General features: G+C 39.6%; 1 protein-coding gene across 6 annotated transcripts in view; it reads left to right on the forward strand.

Moving 5' to 3' along the window:
• The window catches only part of MAST4 (microtubule associated serine/threonine kinase family member 4), a 287,688-nt gene that overhangs the window by 139,114 nt on the left and 128,664 nt on the right, over window positions 1-19,910 (forward strand). For 2 of the 6 annotated variants that reach the window (XM_085214172.1, XM_085214174.1), the window contains exon 1: window positions 18,640-18,701. The exons of the other annotated variants lie outside the window; for them this stretch is intronic. In XM_085214172.1, coding sequence (XP_085070298.1) covers window positions 18,655-18,701 — 47 coding nt within the window. In that variant the 5' untranslated portion in view covers window positions 18,640-18,654. Of the gene's footprint in view, window positions 1-18,639; window positions 18,702-19,910 lie in introns of those variants that run through there. 6 annotated transcript variants of the gene reach the window in all.

The raw sequence follows: 19,910 nt of genomic DNA on the forward strand, positions 1-19,910 counted from the left end.
ATACTTGTGAGGAAGCACAGGTTGAAAATACATGTTATGTGACTTACATAAAGCACCAGCCCTTTCTTACCTGTACTGCTGAACCAAGCAGTGCTCTTTGACTTCTTTAACTACGCACACAACTTGATGCCAGGAGAGGTACCCAGCTTGCCTTTGTTAGGTTGATCAAATATGCAGAAAAAAAAAGGGCAGTGCTGACTTCCTGCCAGCAAAACAATAAACAGAAGAGTCTATTGGTGCAGTAGTAATTAGCTCCGAGTTCGTTAGCCGTGGCATTTGTTCTGACACAATGTAAAACCTGCTGCCAGTTGGCAATTATTGTTCACTTGTTGAACGTCACCTGCCATTCATCAGCTAGGATGTCCTGGTTGTGCTTTTGGGCACACATGTTCCTTGTCGTGTGTGGAGCCATTCAACTTTGATGCTGATCTTTTGAGCTAGCTCTGTGGCTGCTGATCTACAAACCCAACTGGTTTCCAAAAAAAAAGAAAAAAAAAAAAAAAAAAAAAAAGCAAACCGTGCCATATGTTTTCACTGACCTGTCTATGTAACCATCCCTGAGCCCAGTGCAGAGGCTTCTCTTGTAGCCCAACAGCATCCCTGCTTTTTGTTCACCACATATAAGGGCATGGTAATATGGAAGTCTTCTGTCAGATCTTGAAATCGAAGACTGCATGCCAGAAATGAAGTGCCTAGAGACGCCGGATGACGAGGCATGCAGTGTGTCTTAGGTGAACTGTGGGAGAGGATTGATGGCAGAAACTGGAGGAAGCTTGGAGAGGAAGTGGACTCAACATCTCCACTTCTCCCCACATTGTTGCTATTTTGGTTACCTTGTTGTGGAACAATTCAATTATAGGCTGCAGTTTTGCAGCCTCAGTTTGGATCTCAGGAAATAAGTTGAACTTTGTGGGCTTCCTGCTGTACAACACAATTTCGATTTCTACATGTACAGCAGCTCCTTGGGAAGGAATTGGAGACAAAGGCTCGTTAAAAGGTTAGTTAAAGTAGCACAGTTGACAAACTCTGGTAAGTGATGCTGATTCAGAAAGAAGTGGTATGCTCTGTGCTCTGACCACTCGCTGGCTGTGTTGATACAAGTGCTTGTATAAACACAGAACTGATCCAGATTGCAATTAGCTTCATGCAGATTCTTTGGTGTATTGTGTAGGTTTCTAACAGCAGGGTACCATGGCATGGAGGCAAAATTAATATCAGGGGTCTTCTGCTAGTCCTCTCTCGCCACCAGCAAAACTATCTGATTTTTTCAGCCTTATCAGAAAGTTATTCAAAATACTTTCTACGCACTGCTGCTACAGAGGGAGTTTATTTATATGCTGTTATGACATTTCTATTAGTTTGCTTGTTTTCACAAAATATTTTCAAATATCAAGGCACATTTAACATGTGCTCAATGTTAAACCAGACCCAAAATACAGGTTTAAGCATTGCTAATGTCAGTATGTGAAACATACAGATCTTCTGATGAGCCATTGAATGTCTGTTTGGACCTAAAAATCTACTAAAAGTGAATTGACAGCATGCTTCAGAAGAAGTCAGACTTCAATAGGGGTAAGTGTGTAAGATAGAGGAGGTACTGGTTACTGGTACTGGTTATTATAAAGAATTAATTTGTTTTGGAGATACAAAGTATTTTCCATGTTAATTATGAAAGCTAGTCAAAATGTGATCTTGAGGATATGAAAGACAGTGAAAATTTGTAGTGTTAATTAAAATAAAAACTTTCTCTGCTTATGAATGTTTTGGAGCTTGTTTCGTGGTAGATTTTTTTCTGATATTTTTCTCTGAAAATGCAGAGAGCCTCTGCCATATGGTGCTTATTGGGAAAACCTGAGTGTCTTAAATTAATCTACAGTATCCCATCAAAATTATTACAGGTTTATAACACAGTTGTGCCCAGGACTGCACAATGAATTCATACTGCAAAACAGCGCAGAACTGGAAAATCTGTATTGATGTAGCTCCCTTCCTTAGTTTGCTGGCACTATTTATGTTTGTACAGAAGTGAAGCCAACAAGTTGGCCGGAGGTGAGTGTTCTGGTAAACTGCCTGGCTAACAACAAGTAGAGGGATTTACATCCATTTGTTCTTTAGAGTGTCTGCCTTTATAGCTGTGGTTTGTGTATCTTCTGTAAGCAGCGATTTCTGCTGCAAATTACCGTACACTGATAAAAGACTCCATCTGATGGCCAGTTAAGGAATCTGATGTATCTGAACAATGTGCTGCCCCAGGGATTTCCTCTGTGTTTGTCTCAGTGGTGTATTGACCTTTGGCAGGAAGTGGAAGGAGCAAATGGAGTAAGGAAGAGGGCCAGCAGCTAGCCCTTTTAGAATCTGGAACTGGATAGCTTGAGTCATGCTGTCTGTGCTAGGGTACAGCTTACACTTCTCTATGAATCCTTGTGCTCCAGAAGCATGTATCAGCTGATTTTATTGCTCTTTGCCTGTGAGTTATTCAGAGTTATTTTGCTGATCTAAATTACATTCACAGAAGAGTACCTTGCTTGCATTTGTTTAGCTACATCCATGTTTAGACTTATGTGAACATTGTAGCAGAGACATTTTTTTAATTACAGTCAATAATTGTTAAACATCAGCAAGTAACACAGTACTTGTATGTCAAAAACAGAGGGCTATTTGGGAAGGAGTGGAAGCTATGGGATAGACTTGAGACATTCTTACACTTTGGAGTCCTGAAATTAAAAGCAGCTTTTTATTCTTCTCTCATTTCATTTTCATTTCCATTTTATCCACTCATTTTGTTCTGTTTCACCTGAGTTTAAAGTGAGCTGAGATGCTGCTTAGATGCTGCATTCAGATGATTGAGTCATAATTAATTATTTTGTACCTTTGTCGTAAATATCAGTGTTAATCATAAAAAGGAAAATTGTCACTTTTAAGTTATTTAGGAGACTGCTACCATCTTAAATTTGTAAGTCAGAACATGTTACTTACTATTGCCAGGTGGTGGACCTCTGTGATGATTTCACATCAGTGACTAGCTGAACTCTACCATACCTGTCTCTCAGTGCCCCTCCCCATGGGGGAATGTGATGTGTGAAAAAAACAAGGGCTCAAGGTTTCTAAATATGACAGCTTTGGTAGTCATTCAAGGGATTTTTTTATTTTTCTATTTTTTTTCCAACAAGCCCAATTTATTGATGTAGGATCACATATGGGCGGAAGAATTCTATCTCCATCTCTGTTGTTACTGTTCCTATTAGTGCCTTTTGTGAGAACAGCACCCATAGCATATTGTCTCCTAAACACCTCTGAGTTACTGCTGGTGATGGTGACTTTCTGAGTGCAGTGCAAACTCATCAATTTCCAGATACTTAATATTGTATATACCAATAAAATACATTTTTGTTCAAAGGAGTGCAAATTACAGAGAGAGCCAGATCATTTTGTATGCGACAGTGTTTTCATCTTCAGTGTTCAATATTTATGCAGTGTTTCACCTTCAAACTTTCAGCAGTAACTTGTAAATAGCATTTCCGGGTCACTGATGAAAATGTTGAATAGCGTCAAGCAGACCATAAAAGTCTGTCAACTCATAAAATAATTTATTTTGTACAAAGAAAATTCCTCTATTGTTTTTTTTTTTGTTTTTTTTTTTTGAGATCTGTTAGTGAACTATAAATCCACTTAATATATGCATTACTACTAACATACTGAGGTTTTTTTATGGAAATTCTGAACAACGAATTCAGATCTGTCTGGCCAAGATCACTTGGGCATGACATGGAGGACAAGGGTCATGAGCTGCTGAGTCCTTATCAGTCCTTGTGACTGATGACAGAAAACTGGTTTTTGGACATGTATTCTGTATGCTTTGAGCCAGCAGTTATTGTAGCACGTTTCTTTTCCCTCACAGTCCTTCTTGCTTCAACCTCCATAAATTTTACACAAGTCTGTTGCCCATTGTTTGCATTTCCTTATTTTAAAGTTCTGTTGGGCTGACAGGAAGAGTAATGGCACGTGCTGAAGCCTTGTTGCCATTTTTCTGTTGCCAGCATAGGGTCTTCTGCAAACAAGTCTTTTGTGCTGTAGAGAGCATGTGCCTGGTTTTGATGTAAACAATACATCCTTCGGCATTTTATTGCTGTTAGTTATGCCCTTCGTTATCAGCAGAGGCCACTCTAATTAGTCTTTCAGCTATTCCTTTTGGTTCTCTCATGCACACATTCGCATCCTTAGTTCATTCATACATGTTGGGAATCTTTGCATGTTGTCTCTTGGCTCATGTTTTACTGCTGTGTGTGCTCTGAGCCTTCTTGCATTGTGTGTTAGGTATGGGAACAGGTCGTCACCTTTCTTTCCAATGAAAGATCCGTATGCTACTTTTGAACATCTTTTGAGTTTCGTGAAAACTTCTTACTGATGAGCACACGCTTATCTGTTTGTGTGCATGCTGTGTACACACAGTCTTTATGAACATCTTCAAAAAGAAAGGTGACACTTTTGGGTGCAGTAAAATTTTTGTTGCATTTAGTAGGCCATATGTTTGTTACAGCATTGTCCACTAAATTTTTTTATACATGTTCAGAATGCTAAAACATTAAAAAAAAAAAAAAAAAAAAAGAGTTGAAGTTTTGGTTACCTGACAGATTTATGTCCAGAAAATAACACATTCAGATTTTGAACAGCAATTATGTAATGTATTTGCCCTCTTGTTCTGTGAGTGCTGTGATGTCTGGATAGTGTAAAGTCTGGATAATGTAAAAGTCTGGATAATGACCCGTTTTTCACCACACATTGAGGTTCTTTACAGAACTCTGTTGGAATTTTCTTTTGGGTACTTGGGCAAGGACAGGACAGTTGAGAATGACAATAATCTTAAGTAATTCTTTATCAAACTTGTGATCACAGAGGAAATAGAAAAAAGTAAAATCAGTGTGTAGGGTCTAGTAGTGATTTTGTTAAAATGTTACAGAATTTTAGGATAGGAGAATTGCATGCATCTTGCAGGGAGCAGAGACCAAATACCTGAGTGTATCCATGTGTTATCTAAATCCAAAAATGTTTTTTGCAGTAGAATAGTTTACTTGAGAATTTAAGTGCAGCTAGAATTTCAAACGGCAAACCTTGGGAATGTCAGACTTACTGAAAAAGTGTTTTCTTTTCTACTTGCTTTTTCGCAGTGGTATTTATTTTGGAAATCCCAGTTTTCTTCAGTTAAGGAAAATTCAAAGTTGGTCAAGAAAGTTCTGTTTCAAAGGAATTCTCTTTATGAATTGCATGATCCTGTCTGCCCTGTGCTACATTGATGAATTGATTGATTTATTTATTTATTTATTTTGCATTGATGCTAGAAACATTTGAATAATCTCTTAATCTGCAGAGAGAGCTTTCTGAAGCTATGCAATTTCAAGCTCACACTCTTAGCCTCTGTTGGATTGGGGTCACGGTAGGGCTCTGGAAAGCTTACATGATTATTTGATGAACCTGTGTTCTGCTTAGAGAATTCTAATGACTGTTTTGTGTGTGTGGAGATCAGAAATGAAGAATAACCTGTGAATAGATGTTTGGTTTGGAAAGAAGCATTCAAGTTTCTGTACAATGTTTGTTCCTTTAGTAACAGTGAAATCACCTGTATTCTAAATAACAGCTTTTAGGTAAAAGAGGCAGTTGCTGAACAGCAGGGATCGCCATCTTCTGGCATTACAGACTTTCCTCTTGAAATTGTTAGTATTATTACAGATCTATTATGTAAAGTACGGGCTGACTTCCTAGAGATGTCAAGATCATGATACTCCAATAAGCCATTTCTGTTGAGTCAGAGAGGAAAGGTAAGCCTTTTTTCCTCTTCCTCACTCCTATCAAATGCAAAGTTGAACCTTTTTTTTACTCTCAGTATTCTGAACCAGTAATGTTGCTTACTGTAAATGATATTCATGCATTTGTATCTGTTATCTGTCAGGGCCGCTACTCTCCATGGCTGGAAGTGGTACCTACTTTGTCACATCGGCTGGTTCTTGTTGGCAAGTCCTTTGGGGAAATGCTGGATAGCATTTGAGTCCCTGGTCATTTTGGCCTCTAAAACTGTCTCTATCTGCCTAAAATTTCTGGATCCTGTTGATTTTCCTCCATCCTAATATCCTCTATACGAGTCATGCTTGTCTTCTGAGAAAGTAAAATTTGGTTGTCTGAATGCAGTTGTTGACACACTTGTGTTTTGCTGGAGGTATTCCTTCCATTTTTATTTTCAACCTTTGCTTAAAGCTGAGTGTCTTACAGGTCTGTTTTCTGGGAGAAGTCAGCAGGAGTCTAGGGCAGGGATAATGAGTCAAATTTTGAGCTTACAGGACTTGCTTCGGGAATGCAGTTTTCCCATGGGGATAGGCATGCCAAGAACCTGGTTGCAGACTGTTCTCTTCATGGGAGAATTGGGTGGCAACTCTTGGTTTTAAAGGAGCGGCAAGGAACATGGGAATTTGAGGTCTGGTTAGTGGCTCATTATGAGACTTAAGGCAGCAGAAACTGAACAGGGTGTGCCCAGAGGCTGGGCAATGGATGTGTGGATGATTCCTGTGTACAGCAGCTGGGCTGAGCTCTCCTCTTGCAGATTTGGGGAAGGAAAATGTTTTTTTGGCAAGATACCTTTCTGTTTCTCCTAGTCCTAATCAGCTAATTCTGCCTCTTTAGTCTTCAGCAAGCCTTTATTTCCTGTGTTCTGCCAGCAGCTATCCTGGCATTAGTGTGCTTTCCTGCTATCATGCACTTTCCTTCTCTGCCGTTTCATAATAAAGTGGGGAGTAAGCAGATAGTTTCTGTCCTTTCTCCCAAATGTTGTAGGGCTTCTTCTTTTCTGATTTATTTATTTTTTTTCCCTAGCAAGCCATTTTAGCTTAAATCTGTAAGGTTTACTAAGTTATGTTGTGACAGCTTTCATAGCCAAGTGAAAAGGTCAGAAAGAGTGCTGGGATAAGTAGATCTGTAACACTGCAGAGCTTGGATGAAAGGAGATCAAGTGCCCTGGGGGAAGAAAATGGAGGTCTAAAAGGCCGGCACAGTTTTTGGGAGTCTCTTGCTTTGTACTCATTGTGTGCTGGTTGCCATGATGCACAAGACAGTATAATTGCATATAATCACATTTCTTCAAGTCCCAGTTGGTTCACTCATGAATATTTAGTGTAGTGATGCCCCTAGGCAGTGAAGGTAAGCATAGCGTTTGAGACAAACACGCTATCCCCAGGTGTTTCTATGTGGGTCTAAGTTTCAAGCTGACAAAGAAACCAGTTCTTGCTGTTTTAGTGTGGCTGTTTTAGCTCACATCTACTTTTGTAAAGTTTGTGCAGAGTATGTGTGCATTGGGAACGCTTTTTTGCTTTGTTACATGGTACTAGTAGGCAGGCAGAAGGTGTGATTAAGTCAGGCACGTTCTATGTCCATATGTGAGTATGGTCTTGAGGCTGAGTGGGAAGGGGTCTGAGGTGACAGGAAAGCACATGCTTGAAACCATCCCGCTTCTAAAAAGAAGAAAGGTGCCAGAAATGCCTTCAAACCTGAGGTCAGAATTAACCCTACCGAGGCAATTCTTAAATCTGCTCTGATAGCCTGGCAGTGCCTTCAGGTTGGCTGAACGGCAGGTAGCTTTGTACACTGTACAGAATGAGCAGTGAATTGTGTTGTGGTTTAGCCCTGCAGCAGCTCAGCACCACAGCCTTTCACTCAATTGCCTGCAGTGAGATGAGGGAGAGAACTGGAAACAAAATAGAACTTGTGGGTAGAGATAAAAAATATTTTACTGAGACAGAAGAAGAAAATGGAAACAAAAAAGCAATGATGACGATATATATATGTCTGCAATGGAATTATTTGCCAACTGACACCCAGCTCACAATACAGCTGGCCCGCTGGTCAACTACCTGCTATCAGTGCAATGTCTTACCACCTGCCAACTGATGTCCAGCAACCTCTGAGCAGAGCTGCCTCCTTATAGCATCTCTTGCCTAATTGAGATAAACTGTCCTGGCCTTTGGGCCTGATCTTGGCCCCAGGTGTGCTCCCAACAGCCAGTAACAGCTAAAATATCAATGTGCTTTTAACACTGTCTTAGCTGAAACCAGGACAATTTGGAAACAGGACACCGGCTGTGTCTGGTTTAGTCTTTCTCATACTGGGAAACATGCTGACTTACTGTTGCAGTTTGTTGGTTGTTTTTTTTTTTCCTTTTCTGTTTTCTTTTGTTTCTTTGTTGGAATGAGATTCTATAGCCATTATTTAAAAATATTGGCAATGTAAAATGTGGAAAGCAAGTCTTCAAATTATTTACTTTCCAAACTGGCTTATGCTTTACTTCATAAACAGCACATGATCAATTTTACATAGATAAGATGTTAGTCCGAGGAGTAAACAGTAGTCTGAAACCAAAGATCAAAGGAATTTCACACTTTGGGATCCTAGGGCTTACTGGCATGAGAACAATTATCAGATCTCCTGTCAGTAAAAACTGTGAAAGCTTGCCATGCAAATTTGGTTCACAGATTAACTCAAAATGGAGAATTTTAAGCAGAGAAGTGGAATCCAAGAGAGAAAGCTTAAGTATTGCATAACTAGTGAATCAAAATCTTTACATAGCACTTGATTTTGAATGATATCCAGGGATTGTGTAGCTCATTTGTGATAGTGTGACACAGAAGCAGTGTAGTACCAGTGAAGTTAAGGAATTGTGCAAGAATGAGAGATGAGGGAAGAAGTTGCCATAGAGAAGAAGAAAATGGGTAATGATTGAGAAAAGGCTATGTGGAAGACAAAGGTGAGAAGACAGAGATGCTGGGAACGGTATGCTTGAGAGACTGTGGAGTAGAGATACTGAGATTTGACATGTAAAGTTCTGTAGTTGTGAGTCACCCTACTACCCTTGGGTGTAGTATCCAGACAGCAAAGAGAAATCAATGGAACCACTGTTGGTAGTAGAGGAACGTCAGCCTCAGGCAGTTTTATGGACAGATGAATAGTTGGTGATAAGTTAGTGCCACATGGAGTTTGAGGAAACTCTCAGTGGCGTGTTTTTATGGAGGAATTCTGTACAAAGCACAGTTTGATCTCCTTAAAAGAGGCATTGATATTCTTGTGGGAACTCCTGGACAGATCAAAGACCACATTCAAAATAGCAAGCTGGACCTTTCCAACATGAAGCATGTTGTTTTGGGCGAAGTTGATCACATGTTAGATGTGGGCTCTGCTGAACAAGTAGATGAAATCTTAGGATTTTCTTACAGACAAGGTTCTGAGAACAACCCTCAGATATTGCTGTTTTCTTGCAACATTCCTGCAAATTAGGCAGGAGTGAGGGAAAGAAAATGGAGGGTAGTTCCAGCATTTGCTGCTGACTAGGCAAGAAAGCTGAGAGATCATATTCTGTTGGAAGACAGCTGTTCAGGGCAATGGGAGTAGTCCAATTCCCAAGATGTGTCCTTGGTCATTCTTATCAGTTTTAGCACTGTTGTGTACTTGCCTCCCACCTGAAATGGTTGCAGAACCATCTCCTGTTTCATTTGGCTGTATTAGTGTTAGTAAAATGGTGGTGGCATGGGAACTCAGCTTTGCATCACTTTTACCCGGAGCAGTGCACTTTCCTCCTCAGCAGTGCTTATAAAGCTCATGCTCCTTTAGACCAGCAGGGCATTTCTTCAGCGTGAGCAATTGCTGTGTGATGACTGGAGGCTGTGGCAGGCAATATCATGCTCTCTGTATCTGAATGTGGTTCATGGTTTATTTTATGTTTTGTGGGTGCTTTTTTTTTTTTCCCCTGTTCATTGTGAAACCTACTGATTCCTCAAAAGAAAGAGAAGTTAGCTTAGTTTACCTGTAGTTAAATAGCGCTGTCACAGGAACTTGCGTGTTTTTTTTCCCCGTGCTAAAACACGACAATTTTTAGCACTTGTTCTACCTTTCAGTTGAGACATGAAGTTTGTAAGGTGTGGCAGAGTCTTCTGTTAGACCAACTCTCTACAGTTAACAGAAAAGAGACTCTTCTGGGCTCTCCAGCCTTGTGCATTTTGTTCTCGATTTATTACACCTCAGCAGCTTCAGATTTCAGGTTTAGATTCTGAACCTTCCGGGCCTTCCCTGTCTCATAAATATCTAACATTCTGGCTCCTGCCCAACTGTAATAATTTATAACTGTGAAGCCATAAATATTTAAATTATGGATCAATGAAGGTTTCTGTAGTTTTACTAAATATTCAGTTAAGTTTCAGAAGTGTGAAGTGTAGAAGCACTGTAGTTTTATTGATAGTTTTCTGAGTGCTTTTTTGGCTTTGTCTTTACTTCTCCTAAATGGAAATTAACTAAATAAACTAATGATATTCATCTTTGTGATTTTCTCTAAACCTCTTCTCTTTATAAGGTGTGAGCTTCTAAGTATTGCTAAGCTTCCTTACTGTTTTTTATTAGGTAAAATTGCTTTCTAGAAGAAAATGCTAGCCCTGAGAACACGGCTTTCTCCTTGGAGCTGAACTGGATAGAGTTAATCTAACTTGACTTTATGTGGTACCATTTGTCAGATTTATTGAACAGGTACATAAGAGCATCAAAGAAATCTTTGAGTCTGTCCATATGAGCTAGGGCTGCTTGAAGGTGCATTGGGATGGATGATGACCTTTTCAAAGAGATAACTGTTGACACTCTATGACTGTCTTCGATGACTGTGTGTAAGCCCCTAGGTTAACAAAGTGCATAAAGAATATGCCACTTCTTTAATGTTGGATATGAAAGCAGGAAATACTGCGCATTTTAATCTGAAGTCAGTCAGTGCTATTGAAAGCTATTTACTAACTCAGACCTAGATGTTTTTAGAATGGATAAAGAAAACAATAAAAATGTACTTCAAATTTTTTTTCTTTCTCTTATTATATATGACTAATACAGAATGCTTTGTAAGACTTGCTTAAGATGGTCCTCTGAAGAACAGTGGGTATAAAAATATCCATTGACATAAGGGGTACCTGCTTCTAATTTACAAGGTAGAGAGTACCTGAATAACTTTTTTAACACTTAACTTGAAAGTAGATATTTGTGTGCATTAGATTTAGTATCACTGTTGCTAAACATGATGATATTGAAATAATTTTGTGATTCTTCTTAATACCACTGGGATTCTGCTGAAGATCGGGTTTATAGACTCTTGTGTTTTGTGGATGCTTTTCTCGTAGATTATTGTATGAGAAACCTGAAATATTTTTATTTACCTGGAAAATATATCTGGTTTTATGGTTGAAGTAAATCAGTGGGGAATACAAAGAATATACATAATTCAGTTTGGATAGCTTTTAGGTTACTGCTCTCTAACTCTAAACTTTGTTGTTGGTGGTTTTTTTGTTAATGTTTTTGTTTTTTTTTTTTAGACAAGTTTTACCTGTTGTCGCTTCTGAGAATCTTTTGATAAGTTGTATATTTGATAGAAACACTAAGCAAGAAATTGCAGTTATCCAGGCTTCTTACACCTGCAGACAACTGGCTGTTTTGTCATTTTTTATTAATGATGTAGATGATAGAGTAAAGGGTATTTATTAAGCTTGGAGAGGACAAGCTGGGAAGAGTCCGAGTATGTAACAGTTTGGGAATTCAAAATCTGGCATCCTGAATAAAATAGACAAGTTAAATAGAAAAAGCTGAACATTATATTGTTCAACAGAAAACACTCAGCTTTTTGGATGCAAGACAGCTAACTAAGTGGCAGCTTATGGAAGAGGGTTTGAGAAACAATAGTTCCACAGCACTGTGTAGGGAAAATACAAGGGAAAAAGATACATCTCAGTACATCATATTAGAAAGCTGATAACTCAGAGCTGCAAAGCATGCAGCATTATTCTACCCCATACAGAACTTTTTAGGTCTTAGGCTTGAATACTACATATAGATCTGAGTGTTGTCTGTTGGTTTGACATAATCTTTCCAGAATGAGACTGTGGAAAAGAGAAGACTGGGTGGAGGTGATAAGAATCTTATTTAAGAGTATAGAATATTTGTTTTGAGCAGGAAATAGTGTTGTGTATGTTTTTAGGTGTAAAACAAGTCATAATGGCTTCAGTTTAGACACTGCTGAGGTGTTTTCTGTCCCTCTGGACAGTGAAATAGAGAACAGAGGTTACAGTGGGATTGCTATCCGATTTTAAGAACACCGAGAAAAACAGCTGGCTTTGTGTAATGTGGGTAATAGACATAAAGGACATGATATCTTGATTTACTTAGAGCTCTCTTTACTCCACAATTACATTGGCAATAACCAAATGGTCACTAAAAATGAAAAGGCTTGACTTTCACCTTGTGACTAGAATATAATGCTTTTGAATACCTGAATATGTATTTTACTAAAATAAGTGCTTAAATCCTATGAAACAGAATTCTTGAAGAATTAGGTCTATTTTTGCCTCTTCCTTCAAGTATTATTCCTTTGATACTGAAAGACAGTACAGATTGAGACCATAATTACTATTAATAAGCTTGGTTTCTCAGGCTTTTTACAGTTTTAATGTCAGCTTGATATGTGTTGACTTCATTAGTTGAGCTATTTTTATTACTTTCTAAATTCAGCTTAAGATTTGTTTAATTTTAATTGTTATAGTACGTGAAATGTGGTAGGAGGTTGTCTAAATCTCCCTGGCTACTTTAGGACTTTTCCAGAAGAGAAAATTTGATAAAAGATGCATAAATTGGCTGTGCGGATACAGGTATTGGTGAGCATCTTCCATCATCCTCACCAACCTCTTGTTGACCCCACCTACTACAAGCACCTCTCCCTTCGCCAGGAAAAAAAAACAACAAAGCAAAACATAAGACATTGCTTCTTCTTTTCCTTATGCAATCTGACCAAGATGAAAAATTCCTTGACGTTGTAAAATGGGTGATCGTTTTGAGGCAAAACACATGAGCAAGACATGCCAGACAGGATTCTAAGGAACCTTAAGGATTTCTTATACCATCTGGTATTACTTCCTTAGTTGTGGCCTATCTCAAATGCTTCTGAAGAAAGTAGGCGGTAAATAACAAAAGTGCCCAGAATAGACTAGCCAGTTACACACTGACAGGAAAAATATTTCTTGACCCCCTCCAGCAGCTAGCAAAAGCATGAGATGTGTTCCATGTGCATTGGGTCGATCGGACTGTTGACTTCAGCAGAAGTAACACTTTAGTACATGTGCATTTCAGAGTTCTTCTGTGATTGTCTTAATAAATGTCTGGACACATGGTATTGGAAACAATGCAAAAAATTGCTTGAGTGCTGTGTTTTGCTTCTCACTGATGCCGAGAAACCAGGATTGTACTTCAGTGCTTCTGCATTGTTCTTGATAGAACCTGTTTAATACCTCAGTGTTGCCGGTGAAACAACTATGAGAATCCTGAATGTCTTTGAGTAACAGCTCCGCTTCCCACCTGGTAGATAGTTCTGCAGTATTTCAGATTTGAATATTGAATCTGATTTTAAAATTGTTATTGACTGCTCATCTGAGAGACTTTCATAGACCTAAGTTTTGAATGTAATAAGAAAGGAAGGCAAAGCACTTGAACAAGCAGAATAGAATCTGCTGCTTTGGTGTCATTATGAGCTCCTGCTGTTTATTTAATGGTGGATCTGATGTGAATTCATAAAAATCTGTACCAGCGGAGTGCGTACCACCAGCTACTACTACCATACCACCACCATCCACCTCTAATGTCACGGACTGACATAAAACCATAGGAGGCATTACCTTCAGAGCTGTCCACATGTCTCTCTGTGTGTGTGTATGTATACATATCTGCATGCTGTATGTGTGTGCATACATAGTGCATGTATACCTGTGTATGTATATACTGCTAATGCCTGGATGTTTTCTCATCCTCACAAGTTCTGTGGTACAACATTAAACTGAGAAGAAATTGTTCCTGAGTAACAGTCCTCAGTTACAATTCTGTAACTGTCATGCAGTGACTAGATTATACAGTCAATGAGTGTATGCAGCTGATTTTCATGGGTGAATGCTGTCTAATAAGTGCAACTTGAAAAGGGTGCATTCTACTTAAAGATCACTTTAATGGGGCTGATTAATCTGACAGGATCTCTGTGAGGATTCACAATGATGTTGTCGGAGCATGGACCATTTAGAGGATGAACATCAGCTTCATTCTTGATAACTGACAAATAAATTTCAGCTTTTCTTTTTATGCATAAGAAAGCAGCAACTTGACTTGGAAAATGTTGACAGAAGCATTTGTGCAGGAGATAAATTGCAATTCACTTTATGCTGGTTTTACAGTTATTATTTTGTTTAGTCCTGTATACACTGGCTTATGATTATATTTTTTTTAAACAACATATGTTTTCTGGTCATGAGTTCAGAACAGTATTCTAATTTGAAGTGGAAATGTTATGTCTACTTGAATGTTACTAAACAGAATATGCTAAATGTCTGAACATGGTGTGCTAAGCAGTTCAGGTGGTACAAATGAAGATGAAGTTATCTTTGATCAAACTATCACAGAAATAAGTTATTTGTTGTTGGTCATTGAAGTTAACTGCAAACTCCTCAGCACATCTGGAAAGTACTTGCCAAGTATGCATTTTATACCAAATGTTGCACAGACTTGCTTATTACTTTAGCTTTTCAATTGCTATTGAATATTAAGACTAAGGAAAACCAGAGGCACCTGCACTGCTAGTGGCATTACTGTGTATTACCATCAAGGAAAAAAGGATATGCATAAGTAGCAGCTAGGGAAGTAGCTTGAAAGTGTAGTATATTAATCTTAACTGTGATGTGGAAGAAGAGTTGTTCAGGCTTGTGTTTCAGTCAAATAAAACATTCCACTGTGCTTTTCTCTTTGTTTGCTTTTAACCGGATATTGGAGATGATTTACTGAACTAGCAAGACCTCAGGGCATCTAACTTGTGCCCTGTATTCTTGTATTTCACTCTCTAAATTTGTCTGAATATGGATTTCATCTGTAGAATAATCTAATAGGACACTAGGGTTTAAATTTACAAAGGAATGCAATTCCTGAATTCCTTGCGTACTGTTCTTGGCCTTTTGTTTGAGATTAAGCTTTCTAGATGAGAAATATTCCTCTGTGGTAGTTGTGTCAATGTAGGCAAAAATTTGTTTACCTAGGTAAAAAGCATGAACAGAACAGAGGATACTCGACAATACATTTTTAAGTACATTTCTCAGGAAACTAAGGTCCTACTTACCTAACCAGTCTTTCTCATGAAATAGTGTTCTGCCACTATCTTCTGCTGCCTGAAGCATTACTTATCCTTTCCCCTGGTGAGGGGGCTTGGAGCATAAATCTTAGGAGGAATGGCTGAGGGAACTGGGATTATTTAGCCTGGAGGAGGCTCAGGGGAGACCTTATCTCTGTCTACATCTGCCTGAAAGGATATTGTGGAGAGGTAGAGGTGGCTTCTTCTCCCAGGTAACAGCAATAGGATTAGAGGAAATGGCCTTAAGTTGAGGCAAGGATGGTTCAGATTGGATATTAGGAAGAATTTCTTCTCAGAAACAGTAATGGTGCATTGACATCAGGCAGCTGGTGGAGTCACTGTCCCTGGAGGTGTTTCAGGAAAGGGTAGAAGTAGTACAGAAGAAAATGGCATTTCTTTCCAGTACCCGCAGTACAGTAGAACACTAACATGGACGTTCAAGCATTTAAGCTTGTGGGTGTTGCAGATTTCAAGTTAAAATCTCATAAATGAGAAACTGGACTTTTAAAAATTACTGCGGTATTTATGAGAATTTACTCTTCATAGTAAGTAATGCTGTGTTACACTGAAAGAGCGGGTTTTACTGATAAAATAATCCTCAAAATATCTATCTCGGGATAATGACAAAAATGAAGAAAAAGCCTATATCAGTATCTTTGAGACTGACTTTACTGTAGCCTTTGCAAGTATAGTGAGTATTATTTTCTTAAGAGTAAATTAGTTACTTCAAATAAATGAATGAGATTGTACCACAAAAATACAATGAGCCCACTCTTTGTCTTGCTTTGTCAACTACATATTGGTGGAAATGCCTTATATCTAAGCAGTCTGAAATTAAGAACCAAACAATATTTTTGATTAAATTGAAGTCAACTTTTAACTTTCATTGGCTAGTCGTCATCTAATTAAATTGCTAGTCACAGAATTGTTGGGGCTGAAAGAGATCTATAAAGATCACTGAGTCCAACCTCCCTGCCAAAGCAGGCTCCCTACAGCAGGCTGCACAGGTAGGCATCCAGATGGGTCTTGACTGTCTTCACAACCTCTTGGGGCAGCCCGTTCCAGTGCATTACTAGTTACTAGTGGTAACTGAAGAACTTCCTTGATGAATCGTGGTGAAAAAAAAAAGACAGAGGAACTCAGTGGACTAAAGCCACTGAATCATGAGAACCCATTGTTATAACTACTTCTCAGCACGCATCTTGAAAAAGAAGTCATAGGTATCTGTTCGTCTTGTGTTCCAAGTTGTGGCTGTTGCCTCTTGTCCTGTTGCTGGGCATTGCTGTTCAGTGTTAATCTTATAATAGCAATATGTTGCTCCATGTACGTAGGTCAACTTCCTTCTTTGGTCAAATGGCCCGCAAATATGTTATGTGGTTCCTACTTACTGTTAAAGAAGCTAAGGAAGAATGTAAGTGTACACAGAATTTGTTCTGTTCTGTTTTTCAGTAAGTCCTAATAATTATCCAAACTTATGTCTGTGCAAGATGAAATGCAGAAAAGAAGAATTTTCAAAGTCAAACTATATTTCAGTTTCAGCTTAGAGTAACTTTACCATTGATATAATGTGAAATGCATGAATTATCTCACCAAGGGGTTTGATTTTATTGTGGTCTTAAAGTAACTCTTACATGCAGCTGCTTATGTTTAATGTGCTGTGTTCAGGCGCTGCTACAACTCGTTCTTTTGTTGACTGGTTTGCTGGCAGTCTTAACCTCCTGCAGGTAAAGTGCATCTATTGCCTAACTGTAATGTCTCGTTCTTGAGCAGTGTTTTGTACCACTGGTCTTTTTGCCTGTTTTCTTCTTGGTAATGCTTCAAGAACAGCAGGAAAGAGCCACTTTGACTGTGGGCCCTGTCTCAGCTCACCCCAACTAATAAAGCTGTACTGTACTGCGGCTACTGGAAAGAAATGCCATTTTCTCCTGTACTACTTCTACCCTTTCCATTCTTCTGGGAAGTAAGGGAATTTAGAACTTATCTAGAAAGATCAGTTGTAGGATGCTTGGCCTAGTAATGCTTTGCGAGGGCCTGAGTTTGGTGTATCAGAATCCAAATGTTTTAGAAATTCAGATGTTCAGTTTTGATTTCAGTGTCCTGTAAACGAAGGCTCAGCATAATGCTTAAAGTGCTTCCTAATGGAAATATGGAGAGAAAGAAAGAATTCAATGACTCTCTTGTGTGCCTGAAAGAGTAATCCAGTTCACCAGTTCCCATAGCTAGAAGACATCTGTCAGTTTCTGAAAACTATGATTTTTCTATTCTTAGGAGTTAGCTGATTTTATTCTAATTAATGAGCCAGCGACCCCAAAGGCAGTAGCTTTACTTTGTCCTGCCGTGTGAATAGTCTGCGAAGTACATCTGTGCACAGAGCAGGGACAGGGCTCTCAAAGGTGGAAGAAGAAAAGCCCTGGGAATATTGTATTGTGCGAGAAGTACGAAGTAAAGCTGTGTGGGAAAGCTGTGCAGATCAGGTAAAAGCTTCTGGCTCTCAAATTACTGAAAATGAGTTCTTGCACAGTGCCATGCTTTTCTTGGGGTTCTGTGGAGTCCTTGTGGAATAATTCACAGTATTTACGGTTGGATAGCCTAAGACTGTGTAAGAAAGAAAAGGATACAAGTCAGCAGCCCATGCAATAGCAATGCCTTTAGTTGTGTACTGCTTTACTTTTAGCTTGGGATACCTTTATTTAAAACAAACAAACAAAAACAAACAAACAAAGACCTGAAATTGATAATGCTTTTTTGCAATTTCCTGGGCCGCTCTCACTCTTAATAATGATGGTAGGTTATTTGTCTTTAAAATCCAAGTACAGGCATGACAGAAGAGAATTTCAACTTTTCCCTTTTCCCTTTGTCTTAGCCCCCGCCGTGACAGTAAGGTGTTTCTTCCTTTGGGCACTCGGTCACAATTTCCCATGTTAAAGGAAAAAAGCACATTTTTCATGCGGGGGAATGAAAGGCAGGAACTGCCTGTCTGTTTACCGAGGAAGGGGATAATGTGACTTAAACAAGATGGCTAAATCCTATTCGGTAGGATCAGAGGGGGTGGCTAATGTTTGACATTTGCGGAGAGAAACTGTCTGTAACACGCAGGGTGTTTTTGCGCTGCCGCCTGGCGCAGCGAGGGGACTTCTCCTTCCTCGGAGGGGTAGAGCGGTGCCGGCGGGGGCTGCCTTTGCGGAGGTCGGGTGAGCCGCTTGTCGGGCAGGTCCTGCGCCGGCAGCTGAGCGCGGTGCGTGCGGCTGCCAACCTGAGCGAGGCCGCGGGCGGCGCGTCGTGACGGCGCGGGGCGGAAGGACCGAAGTTGCGGTGCTCCCCCGCCCCCGGGAGGTCCTTTAGTCCGTTCCTTCGTAGTGGCTCATTTTGGCTCTCTCGTCGCCGGGATGCTGCCGGAGAACGCCTGGCGTGGTTACAATAGAGTCTGGTAGCGCATCAGAGCAATGAAAGCCCAGCGGGAGAGACTACAGATTCCAGGGCTGACCTTGGAGTAAGTATTGTCTGTCTTTAATATTTTAATGGTTTCTGCATGATAGCTGGCTTTGGTGCACACAGGAGCTGTTTAGCGTGCGTTGTGCTGGCAGACTCGCAGCACTGCAGCTCTGGGTCGAAGGAACACGTTTTAAATGCATTGCAGTTGGTTGAAGCAGATGTGCGAGCCGGGAGCTGGGACACTGCAGTGCATTGGGAAAGAAAGCATTTCTGCGTATTTAAAGTTACTGAATCTCCTGCATGGAGCATCCTGTCAGCTCGCAGAGAGCATCTTTCTGTAGGCCATGGTGTCTGCCTTTCTCTCCTGCTCTCTGTTACTGTTTATCCTGGTGCTGCCTTTTAGAGAGGCCTCTATCTCTGCTGCATAACAGAGAGCACTGCGAGAGATTAAAGCATTACAGAAATACCGTTTGTGAGAATCTGCCAGCAGCAGCCCGGATTTTACATACGTAACTACATTAACGAACGATATTTGCATACTGGAGATTCCTCTGCAGTAAGCGTGTTTACCTAATTTAGCAGCGTGTTTACTTGGTGCTTGCTTAAAACTGATTAACTAATTTGCGTGTTTTCAGCTATTTATGCAGTAGGCACATGGAAATATGTAAATTTTAGTGCATAGTGATAGTAACAACAGTCTTTTATTCATGAATGCCAGCACAATATAACCCAAGGTTTGTCAGTCAAAACTAAATATTAATTTCCATACATGCATACCTATGTTCTGTGTTAAATACACATCAGGCACGTATGTATGCATGTTGCAGACACCATGAGAACTTGCTAGTTTTACCTAGGTAAATAGACATGGTTATGTCAGATCCTTTAGTATTCTCTGGGACTTCCCCATTCGTGCTGGAAAAAAAAACCTGAATGCTGCAAATGCCTGCAGTAAAGTTACTTAGCTCTGAAAGGTATTATCTCTGACATCTGCCATGTTTTAAAGAAAAGGCAGTAGGTGAGTGTGCAGTCTAGCAAATAATTTATTCTGATAATCACATGAAGGTGACAGAGCACTTTATTCCAGGAACAAGTGTAGATGTTACAGTGGGTTCCCCCAGAACTGGGCTTGTGAAATGTCAGGGAGGAATTCTGCTTTCCAGTGTTGTGACTTTTCCTCAGAGCAGTGTGTGTTAGCTGTGAACACACTGAGCTCTAGATAATTGTTTGAAAAAATTAGAGTTGCTAATTTCTCATGAGTTTTGAA

Source organism: Meleagris gallopavo, chromosome Z (assembly GCF_905368555.1).
Source record: "Meleagris gallopavo chromosome Z, MGAL_WU_HG_1.1, whole genome shotgun sequence".
NCBI classification, from domain to species: domain Eukaryota; kingdom Metazoa; phylum Chordata; class Aves; order Galliformes; family Phasianidae; genus Meleagris; species Meleagris gallopavo.